We start from the raw sequence: 21,108 nt of genomic DNA, 5'->3' as shown, positions 1-21,108 counted from the left end.
GTTTTTACTACGAAAGTAAATTCTTTAGATCGCCATCAGATGGGGCAACTGTTTCGAAACTGATCTCAGAAATGAGAGGATGGAGAACGGATATGTGTGCTAGGAGAATTCTGTTATAACGTTTTGTCTGCAGTCGATTCGCGTACTCGAAACAGTACTCGACTTTTGACTGCAGCATCCATGAAGAAGCTTTAGTGATTCGCGAGGAAGAAAAAAGTAAAAAGCAGAATTTGTATTTGACAAATCTTAATTGAGAGGAAAACGTCTCGTCTAGATCTATTCTCTTAACGATCCGTAAGTTGTTATAATATCTCATCATAGATCAAATATTATAAAAGGATAAATCATATTTTCGCGCCTTTAATCAAAAGAACGAGATTATCGGTAACTTGAATTTCGATATTACTCGAATTAATACTTCTAACGAAAAATCATGTTTTTTCTTTTATTGTTTATCAATATATTTGATAATAAATTTATTAACGATCGCGACGATATTATTATTGTTATTATTATTTTTTGTTCTCTTTTTCTTTTTGTTTGTTAATTAATTCGCGATTCACTTTCGATATTATATCCAGTGATATGGGTAATGCATGTTCGTATATACGATTACCCGATTGCATCACGAATTCCAATGCACGCGTATGCATGTATGCAAGTATACGCATCATACTGTTCGTTCTTTTCTAAGAGAAGCTTTTTTTATATGCAAAACGATTCGTTTCTTGTTCTGGGAGGTATAACAAAAGTTCTCGTTTCATCGATTACACATTTTCATTTACATTTATCTTTTTCCTTAACGATTTTAATGACTTTTATTTTTATCTGTTATCTTCTTCTTCTTCTTCTTCTTCTTCTTCTTCTACTTCGTTGTGATCATTTTTTTTCTCCTTCTTGCATACACACAAAAAAAAACAGATAAAAATGTATATACATATACGCTTGTTTAGAAAAAAAAAAAACCAAAAAAAAATAATATCCACGTACTGGATATTTTCTTCCGGTTGGTGGACACAGTTACGTAAGAAAACTCGACTACGTGCATTATTATACACGATGATAACGATCTCCCGTTGAAGCTCATAATGAAGTTAATGTGAAACACTGGGATGAAAAATGTTGTCTGTTAGATAAAGATGAAACGATTTTTTATTTTTTTTTTCTCTTTTTAAAATATTTCTACTATAACGAACTTAATGAAACGTGAACCGATTTATTATTTGAAAACAGAAAAAGAAAAAACAAGAAAAACCAAACACTTGTTGTTTCGATTAGAATTTTTGTTGATTGTTGATTAGAATAAAAAGAAATAATATGAAAGTGTTAATCGTTTGGAAAGATCACAAAGTTTCTAGAATTGAAAAAAGAATATAAAAAAAAATAAAGAAAGTATATATACATCTAAGAATATTTCTCGGACGATCATGATTAAATTGATCGTGCGAAAAATGAATACACGTATGTATACATATACATATACATATATATATAAAGAGTAGAAGTACGTACTCGATTTCTCTTCCCATGGGGGACGAAATTTCGAACGAATACAATCGACTTTAAAACACCCCCCGTTTATTAAATTGCCTAGAATAGTATTGTTATTATTTCACGATTATTCTTTCCCATTTCCAACACGCTCGTGGGAAAGAAAATAATAATAATAATAATATATATAACTATATTACAAGCCAAGTGTTAATAAGAAGTGACGGTGTGTGAAACACGTTCTTATCAAAAAGAAGAATAAAACACGATTAGTCTTTCCGTATTCTAATAAAAATATCCCATAAGTAATAAACATACATCAATATTTTTTGAAAGCGATTGGAAAAAGATTTTTCTAAGGAAAAATATTTCGTCTATTCGGTGTATTACATACGCATACACGTATATAAGTATGTATACGTACACGTATGAACGATAACCCCTTTAAATATAATCCCTCGTTCGAGAAACCGATCACGTACAAGCCGTGTGGAATTAAATGATGTCGCGTTGATAAATGTGCCGGGCCCTTTGTTCCCGATACTTGCATGCACCGTTAAGACTATCTCTTTCTTTTTTTTTTTCTTTTTTTTTGTCTTTTTTTCTTTTTATTTTCCTCTACGTGGGAGGGACCAAAAACGTACGTTCGCATATTATCTCATCGTTACCATACCAAGACGATCATTCAATTAATTATGAGCTATGTAATATGATATATATATACGCATAGAAATTTATATAAGAAGAATTGATTTATCCAATTCGATGTTACCTCGAAATAAGATAAAAATAACGAGATGATAATCCTTGTAATGAAGATATACTCTTAATATTATATTTACTCATTATTTTGAATAATCTTTATTATGTATACTAATACACTAATACTAATTATTAATACTCACTTTTTGTGATTACGTCACGTGGGAAATTGTAAGCACGTCGTAGGTCGTGTTAAATGTTGCTAATATGCAATAACGTGGATAGAGAAAGAGAAGTGAGAGTGAAAGATGAATAAAGAGAGAGTGAGAGAGAGAAGAAAATCGTGTCGCGTTATCTCTCTTACGTTTAGGCACCATCCACACCGGTTTAACGGGGTGACGGGGTACGGGGAGATCATAGATGATCGCAAATTGTCCGCAATTGGCAGGAAGTCATGGCAGGGGGACCGTTTTTACGCCCCCTCGTAACTCTCTTCTACGTTCATTAGCGTACTCGCTTCTGCGGTTCCATTTCCCTCGAGCGAATTGATTTCAAGTACGATTAACGCCCTCGTACGATATATACACACACACACACACACACATATACACATGTACATGCATACACATACGTATCAACATTTTGCTTGCTTATCGAAAAGCTTCTTTGCCCCCTCTCCGTTCACCTGTTTTTTAAAAGGATACGAAAAACCCACGTTGTTGTTTTAATCAGCTACGAAATAAATGATTATACACCTACTTATGATAATTTATGAATTTATAATTAGTATACCATAATTGGTATTAGATGATAGGTATTTTTATAATTGAGTATAGATAAATATCGATTGGTTTCGATAATATTTATCATTATAATTATTGTTAAATTGTAATTTAATCAAAGTAAAGTATCTAATGAAGAATTTCATTTCAAGGGAACGTTACGTTTTAATAACTCGTTTAAGAATATTTCTGTTAACGTCATTAATCAATCAGTTTCTTATCATTTATTTGTAACATATATATATATAATATTTATTCTCTCTTCTGTTTTTTAATGTATGCGAAAAAAGGAATATCCAGCAATTGGTATATTTTTAAACGGCAACTGTTAGACGAGAAATGAATGCGACGATGAATCCGATTAATGTTAGAGAGTTTTTGAGATAAGGAGAATCAATATTATTCAAGAAAGATAACGATTGTAATATTTACGTATTCGTAAATGAAATAGGTAAGAGAAAAATAAGTTAAATGATAAAGAGATAGCGAAAGAGAGATTTATGAAATTAAAAGAAGGAATAAGAAAGAAGAAGAAAAAAAAGCAATATTACATATATATCTTCAATTAAAATCGCGAATATAGAAATGTCAAGAAGCACGTGGTCAAAAGCTCGTAATTCGATTCAACGAAGGATTTGTTTCCCGCGCTTTTTCATATGCGTTTTCAATGATGCACGTATGTATGAGTATACGCGTAAGTACACACATACACACATACATAGAAACGCATACGAATGAATTGTAAATACATATTCCAAGGTAAAAGTTTCTATACATATATCTGTCTCTTACTATCTTATTCTATCTCGTGTTTTAACTCAACGAGAAACTTCCTACGTTGCTTCTTCTTCTTCTTCTTCCTCTTCCTCCTCCTCCTCCACCTCGTTTAATTCTTTGATCGGATCATCGCGTATTTAGTTACAGATGGAATATGTGTATGTGTGTGTGTTTGAATAAGTGTATGTGTGTGTGTGTGTGTATGCAAATATATAATTCGTATAGTTTCTAATAAAAAGAGAAAGAGGAGGATCCGTAAAGTTCGTCGGCCACGATCGTTGATCGCAAGAATTGGATTAGAAGTTATTAAAGTGTCTATTCACCGAGAGAAAGAGAAAGAGAGAAAGATGATACACTGTGTAAATCGAGCAAGCCGTGTTTTTCTTCGAGATACGATTAGAGAGTACGATAATCCGCATGGTTGCTTCCTCATCGAGTGAAAACTTTCAATAATTCGATGAAATCTTTACAAATCGTACGAATAAAATTCGTATATTATTTATACGAATTAAAAAGATCATTCATAAAAAAGAATTAAAAAAATTCCAATAAAAATACAACTATAATATATACACCATGCGTGTGTGTGTGTGTGTGTGTGTTGTAGAAACGGAAATAAAAATTACACGTTGATACGTGGTTTCTGCCGTAACTTCGGATAAAAATAAAAATGATTCGAGTGGTCTGAGAATGTCAGGAATGAATGAATGAATGAATTAATTAATTAGTTACTTTCGCAACCATAACGTATCATTATATTTAAATTTTGTAATCACTTTTTATTTTAACAAAGTTATTCTTATTTTTTCTTTTTTTCTTTTCACCACAATTAGGGTATCGAGTGTGAAAGGATAAAAAAAAAGAAGGAAGGAAATAATTTCTAGTCCGACACGCGTATTGTTTACGCCTTGATTTACTTGTTTTTTTTTTTTTTTTTTAAATCATTCCATGTGTCATTCTATCTACTTTTCTAGGAGGAGGAGGAGGAGTACTTATAGGAAAAATGACGTAGGTTCGACCTCCAATGGTGGATACCCTTCGAAGTTGACACCACCGTGCAACCAACCAACCACCCACCCTCCCACCCATCCTCCCCTTCCCCCCTTCCTATTTTCCCTCCTGTTACGAATCAAAACGATCTCAATACCCGTGATCGCGATTGTAAAAGCGCGTTGTATAGGTGAGAGGCCGTGTCTGCGGTGTGTCCCGTTAGGGGACCTAGAAGGGGCCCACCACCGGGGCCGGAGAGTCAATCGTATCGAGTTTGGTCCCGGACACATTACGGAACGGATCCTCGTCCGTCGTGGATCGGATCGGATCACTTGTGTTTTGTTATTAATGTTCGCTACTATTGTTTCTTCATTGATTATTATGCAACAACAACGACCATCGACAACGTGTCTTGGATCATTTATCTCGCGTTCGCGATATTGTTTCTTAATTCGAATTCAATATTTTTCTATTTCAATTCGTATATTTTAAAATTTTCATTCAAACGTAATCAAAAATATATCTCGATCGATGTATTTAAAAAACGACCGAGTAGTTATCGAACGTTTATTACAGATTAAATATTCCTTTATTAATCCCCGAGGTATATGCAAGAGATATAATTTTAATAAACAAATAAAATGAAATAAAATAAAAAAAGAGAAGGAATGCGAAAAGAAATAACGTTTGAAACGTCGTCCGATATTTATGGGGTGGGGAGGAGGGAGGTGGTTTGTTTTTACATCGGGATAGATTATATCCAATTGTTTCCAGTTAAAGTGGTAAAGAAGATATCGTTGGTGTATTATCCTTCATCCTTCTGTTTGAATTTTCTAGGAAACACTGCCAGTTCCCCCCCATCGGAGGAACTCGAAGGAGGTGGGATTGTATCATGGGCCGCACAGGATACACGTGCATTAGGCACGTCTTCTGTTCCCTCAACGTTCTCATATGGGTATGTGTAGTAATATACACACGCATACATACATATATATATATATAACATACACGTAAATAAATTCTTCCTCGTTTGTCCTTCTTTTTAGTAGTTACATTAACTCACAAAACTTGACCCGCTAACGGGATATTTTTTTTCTCCTCTTATTTGCCAAAGAATTTTGTATCGAAAGTTTAGAAATTGTATATGCGAGTCGCGTATACACGGTGACCGACAAAAATTCGATTCGGTGATCGAACGGGGGAAACGGGGGAGGGAAGAAAAAAAATAAAAAGTCAACGACGAATGATACTTACCAAGTTAGGATTATACCGAGCAATTGTACATTTAACTCGTTGCACATTCCAATGCACTTTTCCGGCCTCTCTCTCTCTCTCTCTTTCTCTCTTTCTCTCTCTCTCGAATTTATTGCCACTTTACGAAACATTTGTTACGAGAACAAGGGTAGGGAGAGACTACTCTCTAAACGGGACGTTGAACCCTACTGTGTGCTCTATGAGCTATGAACTTACGGTATCATCTAAGTAGACGATGATGACGACGATAATCCACGCCAATTTGTTCGGTTTACCGACGAGAAATATATTTTTTTTTCCGTACGAGTTACGTTCTATAAAATTGTATTTTTTTTTTTTTGCAACCACGACCCTTCCCATTACCTTTCCCCCTCCCCCCTTCATCTTCGAAATAATACGTTCACGTAAAATAATTATAAATATTATTATAATATTATTCCAAGGAAAATTTTAATTGGACATGTATCGATTGGAAAGAAACAAAAAACAAAAGAAATCATTCGATCGCTATCATAATTAATCTTTACAGTTATGCGCTTGCGGAATTTTGGGTGCTGGCCTTTGGTTGCGATTGGCATACTCGGGATACACAACTTTGGTACCACAATACAGTTTCGCATCTGCCGATTCCTTGCTATTAGCTGCAGGATGCGTTACATTTGTTATTGCTTTCTTCGGATGCTGCGGAGCTTGGTTCCAATCGAGATGCATGCTGATCACGGTGAGTTTATATAAACTGTAAGAGATAATGACATTTCAAATAAATATATAATTATCTGTCGTTTGATTTTAGTACTTCAGTTTGGTCATATTGATGTTCCTGGCTGAATTCATGCTCGGTACACTCGCTTTTATATTTCGCGAGCATCTTGCTAAGAGCCTTAAAGAAGAATTATTATTTGGTATCGAAAGGCATTACAATTTAACCAGGGAACCTGGTACCTTACCTGCCGTATGGGATCACATACACACCGAAGTAATAAATAATTTAACAACATCTGACGAATTTGAATGAAACAAACAAATGAACAAATATTTCTATCAATGTTTGATTGCAGTTTCATTGTTGCGGTGTACGAGACTATACCGATTGGTATCAAATTAATGCGTGGCCAACGGAAGATCGTGTACCAGATTCTTGTTGCATACAACGAGAAAGGTATTGTGGTAGATTAGATCCCGAAGGAACGAAAAAAGAACTTTGGTACAAGGAAGGTTGTGCATCGGCCATACAAATGTGGTTGGTTACCAGGTTACACGTTGTTGGTACTGTCGGATTGGTCGTAGCTTTTCTTCAATTATTCGGACAAGTAGCAAGTATGATACTTTTCTGTACGGTCAGGCAAAAGAAATCATCTCACACTTACAAGAGTTACGATACTACGAATACCTAGAATTTCCGTTGGATCTTAGAAGAGAATAGCCTCTAAGATCCAAACGAAAAATAAAAAATACAATTTGTTTTTGTTAGAGAATCGAATCCTCGATTGTATTTCGATTCACGGTTGACTATCGATTTTGATCTTTAATTGACCATCGATATAATTTAAGATCATCGATATCGTTACACTTTTTACCAGGAACGAATGTGCACGAGACTATAAGACGAAGAGAATTAACAGAAGAGAAAATTATTTATTTCACATTATATATTCGAGATTATTTTTTCCTTCGTTTAATTTCGTCTTACTCGTTCGTGATGTTTCTAAAGAAAGATTTTCAACATTTCGTTCCCATTTTTTACAGTCCTAACACACACACATACACACATATACGTACATATATGTATACAATTTGTACATATTTTTATTTCTCGACATATATCCAACGCAAATAAAGAATTCATTAATCAATGAATGTAATTGTATGTGTAGTTTCAATTTAAAATATTATTTTAATAGGCATTTAAATAGGAAGTTGAATTTATTGTTAAATTATTACGATGTATTTAAGATGGGGAAAATTAAAAACTAATGTTTAGAAAATTATTTAAATTATTTATATATATATATATGCACAAATGTATGTGTGTGTGCGATATAGGACTGTAGAAAATATATTAAATATATATATATATAAATGTATATAAATATATATTCTTTTGATCGAGGCTCCTTTCGAGCTAAAAAAAAAAACAACTAGGTTCGTTTAGCTTTAATTTTCTTAGAGAATGATGCCTGAAATTTTATTTATTTATAATATCATTAATAATTATCTAGGATATATAATATAATAGTTTGCTTAAAGCGTGAATAGGATTTCTCGTTTCGTTTTCATTGATATATTTAATATATTATGTATATTGTATTTTTTTTTTATTTTTATTTTTTTTTTATTAATATATTTAACAACGTATACGTTCCTGCGAGCTTACGACAATATTTTATTGTTAGAAAAATAATAGTCACGTGCGAGAAACGATTAGAAAATATTTCAATTTCTATATCGTTACTCTCTCCGAATTTCCTTTAGTCAGGCCAAAAATTAATGTTGTTTCTTTCTTTTCTTTTTTCTTTTCTATCGTTTTATTTAATAATAAAAAAAAAGTATACGAACGTCTCGTTTATTATCGAAAATAAGCGTAAAAATCGCGCGATAAAACGCATAATTTTCTTGAATTATAAATACAACAACGTTAAAATTAAATCTTTCAACAAATTGTTTTTCCCATTATACCGACTCGTACCATTTTCCTTTTTTTTTTTTTCTTTTCAATTTAATTTTGTTAACTTATTGAAGTCCAACCAATTTCCCACCAAAATGATTCAACGCGTCGATAACATTATTTCCCACGGTTTTCTTCAAATTTTGCGCTGACTGTAAATAAAAAAGGGACGCGTTAATAACAATAATCTCTTATGGGAATAATATTAAAGAGATAAATTGTTAAAATTGATTACTCACGTTGATCGCAGAGTTCAAAAAATTACTGAAACTTTCGTAACCGTTAACCAATGTTCTTCCAATAGCATTGCTTCCCGTGTTACCATACTTCTCCTCTTCTTTTATTCGATCCACTAATGGTGTCGGATTGAAAAAATTAATGAACAAATCGTTAAACGGCAACGTCAATGTTTTCTCAGCCAAAGATTGTTCGGATTCGTTTTCTAAATGAACAGTTTCACGACTTCTCGCAGTAATGGCAGAAAATATGCTAGGAGGATAACGAAGGGATTCCAAGGATTCTGTTCCTTCGTCAAAGAAATTCGATTTTTCCCTGATATTCGAAGCCACGTCGTTTGCAGTTCTTTTCTGAAAAAAAAGAAAAAAAAGAAAAAAAACGAGAACAATGTTGCGTTATCATAAATTGTATGAAAATAAAATGAGAATAATAATCGTGACGATAATAATTTACATATTATAAAAATAGAAGCCAACCTTTCGTTTGTGTCTGTCTAACCTTCTCAATAATTGGTAATAATAATTAAAAGTACGCATATAGATTAAAAATACGTTGTCAAATGTTACGAAATAAAGGTAAAGAAGTAGTTGCACGATCCGGTAAATAACTTTTTTTCATTGCAATATCCAAAGGTACAAATTATTAATATGGAATGCGGTCAATTGCTATCATTATTATTATTCTTAAGGATATTTATCTTTTTCTCTCCTTTTTTTTTTCTTTTTTTTTTAACATCCAATTTAAATATTTTGTTTTTTTTTTTTGTCGTTTGTTTTTACTATTATTACCTCAATTCGATAGACAATGTTGTTTCTGGCCAACGTAATAGCGTTAACAAATTTTCCTCTGGCAATTCTTATTGCGTCGCCAATTCGAAATAACAATTCCTACAAAAATTCAGTGTCGAACATATTTTTGAAATGAAAAAAAAGAAAAAAAGAAAAAAGAAAATTCGAAGACAGAGAAAAAGTGGGCGAAGAAAAACGGGAGGACGGATTAAAGGAGAAAGCAAAAGTGTGCCACCAATATCGATTAGAAACTCGAATCGTAAAAGAACAACGCCAAAGATTTCTCCTACGTTTTTTTTTTCCTTTTTTTTTTTTTAGTTTCTTTTTTGTCGTATTTCGATAAATATTGAAATTTTCGCATACGTGATCTTGAACGATTTCATTTCGTTATTTCAAATCATTCGTTATCGATCGTGTGCGATACTATAAAATAATTATTATTGCAATATATAAATGATCACAAATTTTTGATTATTATTTTTATTACGATAACGTACTATATAAATGACTCGAAGCTTGTTGCAATTTCAATCACGTATTATACTGATAACATAATTATTGCATGCAATTATTTTTGTCGGATGACGATCGATGATATTCAATTATACGAAAATACGTATAAATTTGTAATTATTATTTTTTTATTACGATAATGTAATATATATATATCTTACTTGTGCTTGTTCCAATTTCGATGCTGGTTTTTGCATATTTTCTACGTTAGAATCCTTGTTGGTGTTCAGAAGAAATTTCGTCGGTTCTTCTATCGGATGACAATACGACGTAGCGAGAAACGCAATGATTAATACGACAATCGAAAAATGCAACATTATCTTTTGAACGGGGAATCTTAATCGATTCAAATCACTGCTACTGAAAATCAAATTACAATTCTAATCATTTCAATATTACGAGAAATCTAAATTGAATAAAGATATTCGTTAAAGTTTTATGATAACTTTGATTCAAAAATAAACAGTTAACATTTGTATTTGATAATACAAATAGATTAATGATAATAATAAAAGTTTTTAATTCATAAAAATGATTGCAGCAACTTTTCCTTGCTTACATATTTTCCACCTGTCGTTTCAATTTTTCGTTTCAAATAAAAAGAACGAAAATGGAAGTTAGAAACGATCGTTTGAAAAATAATTGTACGATTATTTAACGATAAGTTCGAGAAGACTTGTATGTATAAGGGAAAACAATAAACAACAATTAAATAATTTTTCTCAACATCGAATAAAATTATAAATTCATTTGATTTCACGCTGAATTATTGTTTAATGAGACAATCGTATATTTTGACACTTTAAATGCGGAACGTTGAACGAGCATGTAAATAATCTAAACGAACTTGATTGTTACGAATTAAATAATGACTACCATTTAATTATGCTTCCGACCCTGACGAGGTTCACACATTGACTGACGAAGCACAGATGGTTGCCAACGGACTCGATGTACTCTTACGAAACTTGGTTACTTTCCCTTTAGAATTAATGCTCTCATGATGAAAGCAAACTCATTTTGTGTTAATATTTTACTATAACCATACAAACAAGATCTTTATTTAAATTTATTATTCGTGGATTTTTAGATAAATATGATCGATTGTTAAAAGGTAAATAATTAATATTAAATAAATGTTCATTAGTTATATTTTCATTGTATAATGTTGTTTAACGTTTCTATTTATTTTACATATAACTGAAAAAGATAAATTAGACTTTTTCTATTAGCATTTAAAAAGAAATCAAGCTTAATGTACGTGTATAAATCGTGGTAACACTGCCTTTACCGTTGATGACACCGATGATGATACCGATACAGGTAAAATCATACGGATCAACCCAAGAACTGCATCTATGATAAATTCTAACAATCCTACAACTAGATTAAGGGTGCCTGAAAGGAGACTGGATACAAGATGGAATATGCCTGAAACTAGGGATACTGGTAATGAGAGTATAGTGGATAAAAGATGCCAAACTCCGGATAAAATAGATCTAACGAGACCTGGCAGAGATCCTACAAGGCCACGTACACTAGAAAGAATCGAAGAGACCAAATTCAATACCATCCTTAACAGACCGGATACTACGTTATATGGCATCTGAAAAAGAAAAGAAAACAGTTTATAATTAAGAACATAACAAAAAGGCAAGAGATATAAAAATCAGCATTACTAATGATACCTAAAGTTATGGTTTTTTTACAACAAACGAATAAATTGCAAATAATAACTAATACGTACATGCAATACAGAAGATAAAAGACCACCCAAAAATGAAAACAAGGACGTATCGCCGTTATTACCCGATACTGTAATTCCGTTATGTGAATTGTTTCCACTGGAGCCAGATCCACTTGAGCTATGGCTGGAACCAGAACTTCCTGAGCTATGGCTGGAACCAGAACTTCCTGATCCATGGCTGGAACTAGAACTTCCTGATCCATGGCTGGAACCAGAACTTCCTGATCCATGACTAGAACCAGAACTTCCTGATCCATGGCTGGAACCAGAACTTCCTGATCCATGGCTAGAACCAGAACTTCCTGATCCATGGCTAGAACCAGAACTTCCTGATCCATGGCTAGAACCAGAACTTCCTGATCCATGGCTAGAACCAGAACTTCCTGATCCATGGCTAGAGCCAGAACTTCCTGAGCCATGGCTGGAACCAGATCCTCCCCCGATTACAATAGAACCATCTCCTCCTGAGCCTCCACTGGAGCTAGATCCTCCTCCGATTCCAATAGAACCATCTCCTCCTGAACTTCCACTGGAGCTAGATCCTCCTGAGCCTCCACCGGAGCTAGTTCCATCTGAACCGCCGCTAGAGCTAGATCCTCCTGAGCCTCCACTGGAGCCAGATCCATGTGATCCTCCACTGGAGTCAGATCCATCTGAACCTCCACTTGAACCAGATCCTCCTGAGCTTCCACTTGAGCCAGATTCATCTGAATCTCCACTGGAGCCAGATCCTCCTGAACCTCCACTGGAGCTAGATCCTCCTGAACCTCCACTGGAGCTAGATCCTCCTGAACCTCCACTGGAGCCAGATCCTCCTGAGCCTCCACTGGAGCTAGATCCTCCTGAACCTCCACTTGAACCAGATCCATCTGAACCGTCGCTAGAGCCAGATCCTCCCCCGATTTCAATAGAACCATCTCCTCCTGAGCCTCCACTGGAGCTAGATCCTCCTCCAATTCCAACAGAACCATGTCCTCCTGAACTTCCACTGGAGCTAGATCCTCCCGAGCCTCCACCGGAGCTAGATCCTCCTGAGCCTCCACTGGAGCTAGATCCATCTGAGCCTCCACTGGAGCCAGATTCTCCTGAGCCTCCACTGGAGCCAGATCCTCCTGAACTTCCACTGGAGCCAGATTCTCCTGAGCCTCCACTGGAGTCAGATCCTCCTGAGCTTCCACTTGAGCCAGATCCATCTGAACCGTCGCTAGAGCCAGATCCTCCTGAGCTTCCACTGGAGCTAGATCCTCCTGAACCTCCACTGGAGCTAGATCCTCCTGAACCTCCACTTGAACCAGATCCATCTGAACCGCCGCTAGAGCCAGATCCATCTGAACCGCCGCTAGAGCCAGATCCTCCCCCGATTTCAATAGAACCATCTCCTCCTGAGCCTCCACTGGAGCTAGATCCTCCCCCGATTCCAACAGAACCATGTCCTCCTGAACTTCCACTGGAGCTAGATCCTCCTGAGCCTCCACCGGAGCTAGATCCATCTGAACCGTCGCTAGAGCCAGATCCTCCTGAGCTTCCACTTGAGCCAGATCCTCCTGAGCTGCCACTTGAGCCAGATTCTCCTGAGCTTCCACTTGAGCCAGATTCTCCTGAGCTTCCACTTGAGCCAGATCCTCCTGAACTTCCACTTGAGCCAGATTCTCCTGAGCTTCCACTTGAGCCAGATCCTCCTGAGCTTCCACTTGAGCCGGATCCATCTGAACCGTCACTAGAGCCAGATCCTATCCCGATTCCAATAGAACCATGTCCTCCTGAGCCTCCACTGGAGCTAGATCCTCCCCCGATTCCAATAGAACCATCTCCTCCTGAACCTCCACTGGAGCTAGATCCTCCTGAGCCTCCACTGGAGCCAGATCCATCTGAGCCTCCACTGGAGCCAGATCCACTCGAGCCTCCACTGGAGCCAGATCCACTCGAGCCTCCACTGGAGCCAGATCCACTCGAGCCTCCACTGGAACCAGATCCACTCGAGCCTCCACTGGAGCCAGATCCACTCGAGCCTCCACTGGAGCCAGATCCACTCGAGCCTCCACTGGAGCCAGATCCACTCGAGCCTCCACTGGAGCCAGATCCACTCGAGCCTCCACTGGAGCCAGATCCACTCGAGCCTCCACTAGAGCCAGATCCACTCGAGCCTCCACTAGAGCCAGATCCTCCCCCGATTCCAATAGAAGCATGTCCTCCTGAACTTCCACTGGAGCCCCAGCTGGAGCTAGATCCTTCTGAGCTTTCGCCTCCTTTTTCCTCAGAACTATCAGAGCCTCCAAGTATCGGTAATGGTATATGTACGTTTATACCATGATGACCTCTATGTATGAGATGCCCTCCTTTATTAGGGTTTTTACCCACAGAAATAGAGGATCCTAAACCGTTAAGTAGATTTGAAATAGAGTTACTTGATTGTTTGTTGCTATCTTGTTCATCGGCTGACTGGAATAAAAAATCAAGGATATATGTCAAATATATTTTTCTACGAATATAAGTCCTAGATGTTAATTGTATGATCGTCTTTTTATATTTTTAGATTATTATTTTATTTTTCTTAATATTTACCCTTCTATTTCTCAAATTTTGAAGTCTACTAGGTAGACCTAATACGAGGTTTGCCGAAATGAATAGGAATAATAACGTATAGATGAACTTTCCCATCTTTGCCATGGTCTTCCTCCGTTTTCAGCACCGTTTCCTTTTTTCTAACTGTTCGTAACGAGTCGTTATGCAAAAGTGAACCGAAACCGAAAGATCCTCCAATTATAAGATTTCTTCCGGGTATTTAAAATGCCCTCTTTGTTGCTTATCACATTGAAAAGATATTAAAATAATTGCTCAGTTTAACAATAAGTAAATACATTGTTTTTCTCTACTAAATTCGTAGCCATCTTTAGCGATACGGTTAATTTATTCGTCCTTGTTATTAGCTTAACGTATTATCTTTAATGATATAACAAACACAGGGTAGAGTTTTGTTGTTTGTTACATATGCTTGTAATGAATTATTGGTATATACATGTAAGTACTTTGGCCGTGTCAAATTTCCACTGCCAATAAGGAAACAATTTTAGTTTTGAAAAATTCTCATAAATATATATTTATAATAATTACCATTGACGATTACTTTTATTGAGTGTTGCTCGGAAATTACAGAATTCGATGAATAATTAAAACATTCGACAATAGTAAATATAATGGAAAAATAATTATTATACATATATATATGTAAATGGACATATTAAAAAATACTGTATACAAAAATTAAAATTAATCAATAATAGATCATAAAATTCGCACGAAAGCAATCTAACCTAACGGATCCATTGTTTTGAATAAAAAGCGATCGACGAATGAATACTGCGGAATATAGTAATAATAATAATAATAAAAATAAAAAAACGAACGCACCCACATATATGCACGTCTCATTCTTGCTACGAAAATTATTCCTAATAGTATATCAATAACAAAAAGTATTAATGATGTAATAAAAGGTACAAATGATATAATATATAATAATAATAATATCGTGCTGTTTCCTTAACCGGCATTATTGTTGAGTAATTGATTAACCGCCGTTAACGCTGAAATTGGTATCTGAAAGAAACACCAAACGTATTTCAGTATCGAAACAGATTTAACAACAATTAAAATAAACAAAACTAACAATAAGCTTACATTAAAAATGTCATCGTACAAGGATCCAGGTTTGTTATTTTTCGTGCTAACATAACTGACGTTACTGTCAGCATCACCATTTACTTGGGAGATTTCTTTTTCGGATACTTTGACGGAGACTTGTTTTCTTAATGGACCACCACGAAGTCTTTTTCTTAAGTTCCAACGACTAATAAATGGTTGTTCTTGCGCTGACCTAAAACTGTTACCTGATGTAACATAATTAATTAGTTTAGTTCGTTAGAAAATCTATTAACAATTTTCATTAAAAAATTCGTATCCCTCACCAACAGCAGCATTTACATTAGCCTCAGATTCGGCAACATCTTTCGTAGATACCACATCATTACTACGTGGCTCAACAGCTGGAATATTTTGTACACTTTCGATTGCATTTTTACCATTGACGTTACCCGTATCCGCATTACCATATAAATTTCCATATAATTTTGTAGAAGACTAAATTCATTTATTATTATTATTATTATTATTATTATTATTATTATTATTATTATTATTATTATAATTATTATTAGTAGCATATCTATATATATATATATATACTTACGTATTTTGATTCAGGAACGGCTTCGTTGATTACAACTTTTTTAACGTCAATCTACAAATGTAATGTTATGTAATATTTTATTAAAACGAGATCAAATTTATTGAAAAAGAGAAAAAATAGATCAAATATTAACCGCTCTTTGATTTTTGTGACCCTTCGTTGCCGATTTAGAGAGGATTTGTATGTTCGTATGACCCGTAGGAGTATTATTTGGTACATTATTATCATTAGGTGTATCAGGATTTCCACCAAGGACTCCTCCGAGTCCAGCTTGGGCTCCTGGTTGGTTATTTCCAAGATCAGCACCAGCGAATAGGCTACCGGCTGCAGCATGATTGGATCTGCCACTTCCATCTAAGATTCCCCCGAGTCCTGCTCTTGCCGATGGTCGATTGTTTCCAAGGCCAGCTTGCGCAAACAATCCACCACCTAACAACCATACCCATGTATCCTTTTTTCTTTTTTTTAATTATTTTCTTGACAAAATCATTTTGTAAATGTTTTACCCGCGTTAGCATTATCACCGCTAAGGAGTCCACCTAATCCAGCTGATGCTTGTGGACCAAACGGTGTCCCAGCACTCGCGTGAAGACCACCACCGGTTCTGGAATTATCCAGGAGACCACCCAGACCAGCTTCGGCATGATATCCAGCAAAATTCAAACGTACACCGCCATTCGTGAATTGTAAAAACGGTAACTGCGAATATACATTCAATACGTTTATATATTTAATTCATCTATGATAACGTATTGCATCAAAATAATATCTATTTATCGCTGGTTTATTATATTTTTCTTGTTGTTTTATTTAAATAGAAAAAAATATTATTATTATTATATATATAATATTAATATTATATTAATAAAAATATTATTATTTTAAACTTAGGAATATAATTAGTCGTAACGCGCATTTTCTAGGAAACAATTATATTTATAAAATATAATTATTCTTCGCAAGAATTATACTCGATAGGAGAATTTTCAAATTGCTCGACATTCTCGTTCATATTTTTTTAGCCCGGATATTGTATAGACGATTAGATACTAGTTTCTTTTTAAATGGCTTAACAGTTTACGTCTAAATTTTCGAACTAATGCAAGTCATTATAAGTATATTATAAGGCAAATAAATGTTTCCTCAAATGGATGATTGAATGATAAATAAAGTTCGTTCGAGGTATATTTTTTTCTTCTTATCGTTTCGATACTTATAAATTATTAACGGAAGTTATGCGAAATAAGATTGTCAAATATTGATTGATAATTGGATTGAAAATGATTTCATTCTATTCGTTATATATTTCGAATGAATTTTTATAAAAGAAAGATGTATATAGATGTATTTGACACTTGAATAATTATTTTTCCAAATAATATCGTCGAAATTTGTTAAATGAATATTATAATTATAAATGTTGCTTACCCCACCGGATGATTCTTGAACGATATCTTTGACTTTATCAGCATTGGTGAATAAACAAAGTAACACGAGATTGAATACTAAAAGAACACTGTTACCACTCACTATACTCGTTGCCATCTTGTATTATAATGAACCTTCTAAGGCTGCTGTCGACTGACGACTGTGATTTTGTAAAAGCAGAGGGAACTATTACTCATTGGAGAGGGAGAAACATCGACTATAAATACATACGGTATATCAAAAACCATCAGAATTATCGTCATTCCTTTCTTAATGTAAATGAGATAAGTGATTTGGTTATTGGATAAGGAAATAGACTTTTGAACTGGGAGAAAGTTTTATGGGAAATTTTAATCTAATACACACATAAGGATTCTTAATATTTTACTCGTATAAATTTGTTATCAACATTTGAAATATAAATTTTTATTTTGTGTGTGTGTGTGTGTTTTTCGATGTTTAATTTCATCATATTTTTCATTTATTATTACCATTGTCTGACGTCAATCAACAACTTTCCAAATAACATTAACCGATTTCTAATACGAACTATGACACAATACGCGTAACGCATATTTTTCTCAGACGATCAAATTTATTACTACTAACACTCTAACGATGGAATTTTATTGATTGGATTATTGATTGTTTGTTGGAATATTTTTTTTGTCTACTTTCGTCATTTTTCATCGTGGAAAAATATTCCACTTTGAGTCACGTCTTATTCATGGAAAAACACTTTCTTTGTTCATTCGATGTTTTTTATCATTTACATTTACATATACACGTTTGTATTAGTTATTTTACATATTGTGTACTTGAATTTTTTGAAAGTTCATAGAACTCGAAAGAAACTGATTTATTGATTTATTTATTTATTTATTTATTGTCGCGTTGTTGTTTAGTATTAACAAGAATAAATAAATGTAATTTTTTGTAAGAAATATACAATCAATTCTCGAGGAAGATCAAAGTCTTTGATTGAAAAATCACAGATTTCCAAGATCTCACGATGAATCATTCGAGAACTCATGCAACATGACTTTTGATCTTCAATCGTTTCGAAGGAATGATAATTTTAATCTTCTCATTCATTTTTTACTCTGTTTCTTTCGAATGCATATAACGAAAACACCTTTAACGTAATATTAACAAGGAACTATGAATTATTATGTATCTTCATTTAACAAAACATGATTATTCAAATAGTAATTAGAATTTTCATTTCAAAGATTTATTATTCAATTCGTAGATAAAAATCTTTAATATATAATAATTAAACATTGTCGTGTTAAAATTTCATGGAAAAATCAAAATTATTTGTGTACACGTTTTTACATTATAATCAAACGCATCATTGCATTTTTATATATTATAATTATCCAATCGGTTTAAAATGCTCTTTAGAATTTTAATGATGATTGTACTATGTTAACAACAAATTATAATAAAACGAAATACTTCGGTAGTCGTACATGAGATTCATTAATAATGTATGTCCAAGAATTTTCATAAATTTACATAATTATAAAATAAATGTTTACGTTTTACATAATGTATATGTTACCTTGAAAATTGTTTATAATAATAAGAATATTACAAGTTCTTTTACAATGTTAGACATTAGTTGCTTGTAAGAACAAAGTGTTTAGTATTTATCATCGTGAAATATTTTATTCAACAAAAGTTACGAGAAGTTACAAGAATCAAATTGCATTAGTTTCATTCCTAAATTTTCTCATTTATCCGATAATTGTTCAAATTCATTATTGACAAGAATTTCATGTACGTAAAATCGTTTCTGTTGTTCTTTACTTTCTCTGCCTCGAGCGTACACAACTGTAATTATTATCCTTCAGAAGCATAGACGTCTGACAAATTATCACGCGTTGCAATTCTTATAGAAAGAACGAACAAACAAACTAAAAAAATTCTTACGTAAAGTATTCTAAGAGATCGCAGAGAAGAATACTCGTCAAAGTAACGGTACGTTCCGCTCGGAAGAATTAAAATTATTACAAACAATAAATATATATGTTATGACACTTTTAACATTTAATATAAAAATCCACGACTTTTGCGATAGTCAAAATTACGATCAGAATTATTATCATATATTTAAAAAAATAATAATTTACAAGATGATAATGTAAATATAATCATAATTAAAAATTAAAAATTAAATAAATAATATATTAATAATGATAATTACAGCTATATAAATATTACATTTATTTAATAAATTGTTCGATCGAGTATCGTTGAATGTCTGAAAATATTTATTTGGAATTTGAACTGGTGCCTGGCGAATGGCAACCAGTTATACACGTGTATCACGTTGTTGCATTAAAAAACGTCATTCTGACGTTTCGCGTTCTCTGCATACGAAGAAGTGGTCAACGAGGAATATCAAAAAAAAAAAAGAAACAAACTCATGAAATTTTGTGTGAACGAGACACGAACTCTGGGTGACGTTTATTCTTCTTTGAATAAAACATTTATTCCATTCACGTGAAACACGTTGTTCGGAATCTTCCTCGAAATAATTTTCGAGCCACGACATATTGTTTTTTTTTCTCTTCATTATCATCATCATCATCATCATCATCCACGCAAAGTTCTTTTTAGTTTTGAAAAAATGTTGAGTAATACATTTTTCCTCTTTTTTTTAAAATTGTTTTCGAAAGATAAAACATAATTTATGTCGCCTGTGTAAAATTTATCTTTTTCTTTTTACCAAACTTTTTCAATTCGTTTCTTTGATGTTACTTAGTATATAATTATCGTTAAAATAGTATTGACAAAAATTCTAGACACGTGTAAGATACGTGAAAATGTTTATTCTTTGTGACGAAATGTTAAAAAAAAAAAAAAAAACTAAAATGAATAAAAATAGAAGCTTGCCGAGAGAAAAAGAGGACAATGTTCTTGAACCTTAGAACGTTACCGTTCGATGAACGACCAGTAAATCGAGTTTTCTATTTCCGGAGATGTTCGATCACGATTTATTATATGCCTTAAGGTCTTATCTGATTCTTCTTCTTTTTTGTATGTGAAATACGTGAGTCGAATTTGATTTCAAAATATCTTTCGAAATGTACGAAAACGAATTGGTAATCAATCGATAAACTCGTGTAAGGATCGTGTTACTAAAATTTTCATCAATCAAAAATCAATTTGAGAATCATCACGTTTGGATGTTTGAAACCTTTCTTTTTCTTTCTTCTTTCATTTTTATATTTAAAACGTTTTTTTTTTTTAATTTATGAATTAATTACTTACATATATATATATTTGTTTTTAAATTACAAACACATAAGAGTTGCTTATTGCATATAATTGAAAATAATTGAAAATAATTTTTGTTCATTTTAAATAAGTCTATTCCAAAATAAATTGACTATTACTTGACTTAATGTATTTGAGTACATAAATATTTTTAAATAATAAAAGAAAATTTTTTTATTTTTCCAGTCATTAAGGCAATT

General features: G+C 33.4%; 4 protein-coding genes across 5 annotated transcripts; 1 reads left to right on the top strand and 3 right to left on the bottom strand.

Moving 5' to 3' along the window:
- The first annotated feature begins 77 nt into the window (after window positions 1–77).
- On the top strand, window positions 78–7,853 carry LOC122523094 (tetraspanin-9). 2 transcript variants are annotated; one of them, XM_043644659.1, is made up of 5 exons: window positions 78–294; window positions 5,580–5,697; window positions 6,526–6,717; window positions 6,790–6,972; window positions 7,055–7,853. In XM_043644659.1, exons 2-5 carry the CDS (start codon window positions 5,635–5,637, stop codon window positions 7,388–7,390), a joined length of 774 nt encoding a protein of 257 aa, XP_043500594.1. In that variant the 5' UTR covers window positions 78–294; window positions 5,580–5,634; the 3' UTR covers window positions 7,391–7,853. The 2 variants fall into 2 exon arrangements, with proteins under 2 accessions (XP_043500594.1, XP_043500595.1); XM_043644660.1 differs by lacking the exon at window positions 78–294 and adding an exon at window positions 4,949–5,346.
- Window positions 7,854–8,690: 837 nt separating this feature from the next.
- On the bottom strand, window positions 8,691–10,396 carry LOC122523202. The gene is made up of 3 exons (XM_043644857.1): window positions 10,361–10,396; window positions 8,901–9,248; window positions 8,691–8,813 (listed from the first exon to the last, which is right to left on the bottom strand). The coding sequence occupies exons 1-3, from the start codon at window positions 10,394–10,396 to the stop codon at window positions 8,727–8,729; spliced, it is 471 nt and encodes a 156-aa protein (XP_043500792.1). The 3' UTR covers window positions 8,691–8,726.
- Window positions 10,397–11,375: 979 nt separating this feature from the next.
- LOC122523201 (uncharacterized transmembrane protein DDB_G0289901-like) lies at window positions 11,376–14,604 on the bottom strand. Its single transcript, XM_043644855.1, has 3 exons — window positions 14,509–14,604; window positions 11,947–14,385; window positions 11,376–11,805 (listed from the first exon to the last, which is right to left on the bottom strand). Exons 1-3 carry the CDS (start codon window positions 14,602–14,604, stop codon window positions 11,452–11,454), a joined length of 2,889 nt encoding a protein of 962 aa, XP_043500790.1. The 3' UTR covers window positions 11,376–11,451.
- A 449-nt stretch (window positions 14,605–15,053) lies between these two features.
- LOC122523091 (nucleoporin NUP49/NSP49) lies at window positions 15,054–17,956 on the bottom strand. Its single transcript, XM_043644656.1, has 7 exons — window positions 17,621–17,956; window positions 16,699–16,891; window positions 16,326–16,621; window positions 16,193–16,243; window positions 15,912–16,083; window positions 15,625–15,833; window positions 15,054–15,543 (listed from the first exon to the last, which is right to left on the bottom strand). Exons 1-7 carry the CDS (start codon window positions 17,735–17,737, stop codon window positions 15,487–15,489), a joined length of 1,095 nt encoding a protein of 364 aa, XP_043500591.1. The 5' UTR covers window positions 17,738–17,956; the 3' UTR covers window positions 15,054–15,486.
- Window positions 17,957–21,108: the final 3,152 nt, after the last annotated feature.

Source organism: Polistes fuscatus, unplaced genomic scaffold, assembly GCF_010416935.1.
Source record: "Polistes fuscatus isolate 324 unplaced genomic scaffold, CU_Pfus_HIC Scaffold6, whole genome shotgun sequence".
NCBI classification, from domain to species: Eukaryota; Metazoa; Arthropoda; class Insecta; order Hymenoptera; family Vespidae; genus Polistes; species Polistes fuscatus.
This window is presented reverse-complemented; position numbering and strand designations above follow the sequence as displayed.

What these genes read in the sequence shown, in the direction of transcription:
- LOC122523094 (XM_043644659.1), top strand. Translation starts at nt 5,635, where the DNA reads ATGGGCCGCACAGGATACACGTGCATTAGGCACGTCTTCTGTTCCCTC. An exon ending in CCCTCAACGTTCTCATATGG is followed by an intron (nt 5,698 to 6,525) that starts GTATGTGTAGTA and finishes TAATCTTTACAG; the next exon opens with TTATGCGCTTGCGGAATTTT. An exon ending in GGGATCACATACACACCGAA is followed by an intron (nt 6,973 to 7,054) that starts GTAATAAATAAT and finishes GTTTGATTGCAG; the next exon opens with TTTCATTGTTGCGGTGTACG.
- LOC122523202 (XM_043644857.1), bottom strand. Translation starts at nt 10,396, where the DNA reads ATGCAAAAACCAGCATCGAAATTGGAACAAGCACAA. An exon ending in CGAAATTGGAACAAGCACAA is followed by an intron (nt 9,249 to 10,360) that starts GTAAGATATATA and finishes CTTTTTTTTCAG; the next exon opens with AAAAGAACTGCAAACGACGT. An exon ending in TTTTGAACTCTGCGATCAAC is followed by an intron (nt 8,814 to 8,900) that starts GTGAGTAATCAA and finishes TTTTATTTACAG; the next exon opens with TCAGCGCAAAATTTGAAGAA.
- LOC122523201 (XM_043644855.1), bottom strand. Translation starts at nt 14,604, where the DNA reads ATGGGAAAGTTCATCTATACGTTATTATTCCTATTCATTTCGGCAAAC. An exon ending in AAAATTTGAGAAATAGAAGG is followed by an intron (nt 14,386 to 14,508) that starts GTAAATATTAAG and finishes TTTTTATTCCAG; the next exon opens with TCAGCCGATGAACAAGATAG. An exon ending in TTTTATCTTCTGTATTGCAT is followed by an intron (nt 11,806 to 11,946) that starts GTACGTATTAGT and finishes TTTCTTTTTCAG; the next exon opens with ATGCCATATAACGTAGTATC.
- LOC122523091 (XM_043644656.1), bottom strand. Translation starts at nt 17,737, where the DNA reads ATGGCAACGAGTATAGTGAGTGGTAACAGTGTTCTTTTAGTATTCAAT. An exon ending in TAATGTAAATGCTGCTGTTG is followed by an intron (nt 15,834 to 15,911) that starts GTGAGGGATACG and finishes ATGTTACATCAG; the next exon opens with GTAACAGTTTTAGGTCAGCG. An exon ending in TGTACGATGACATTTTTAAT is followed by an intron (nt 15,544 to 15,624) that starts GTAAGCTTATTG and finishes TGTTTCTTTCAG; the next exon opens with ATACCAATTTCAGCGTTAAC.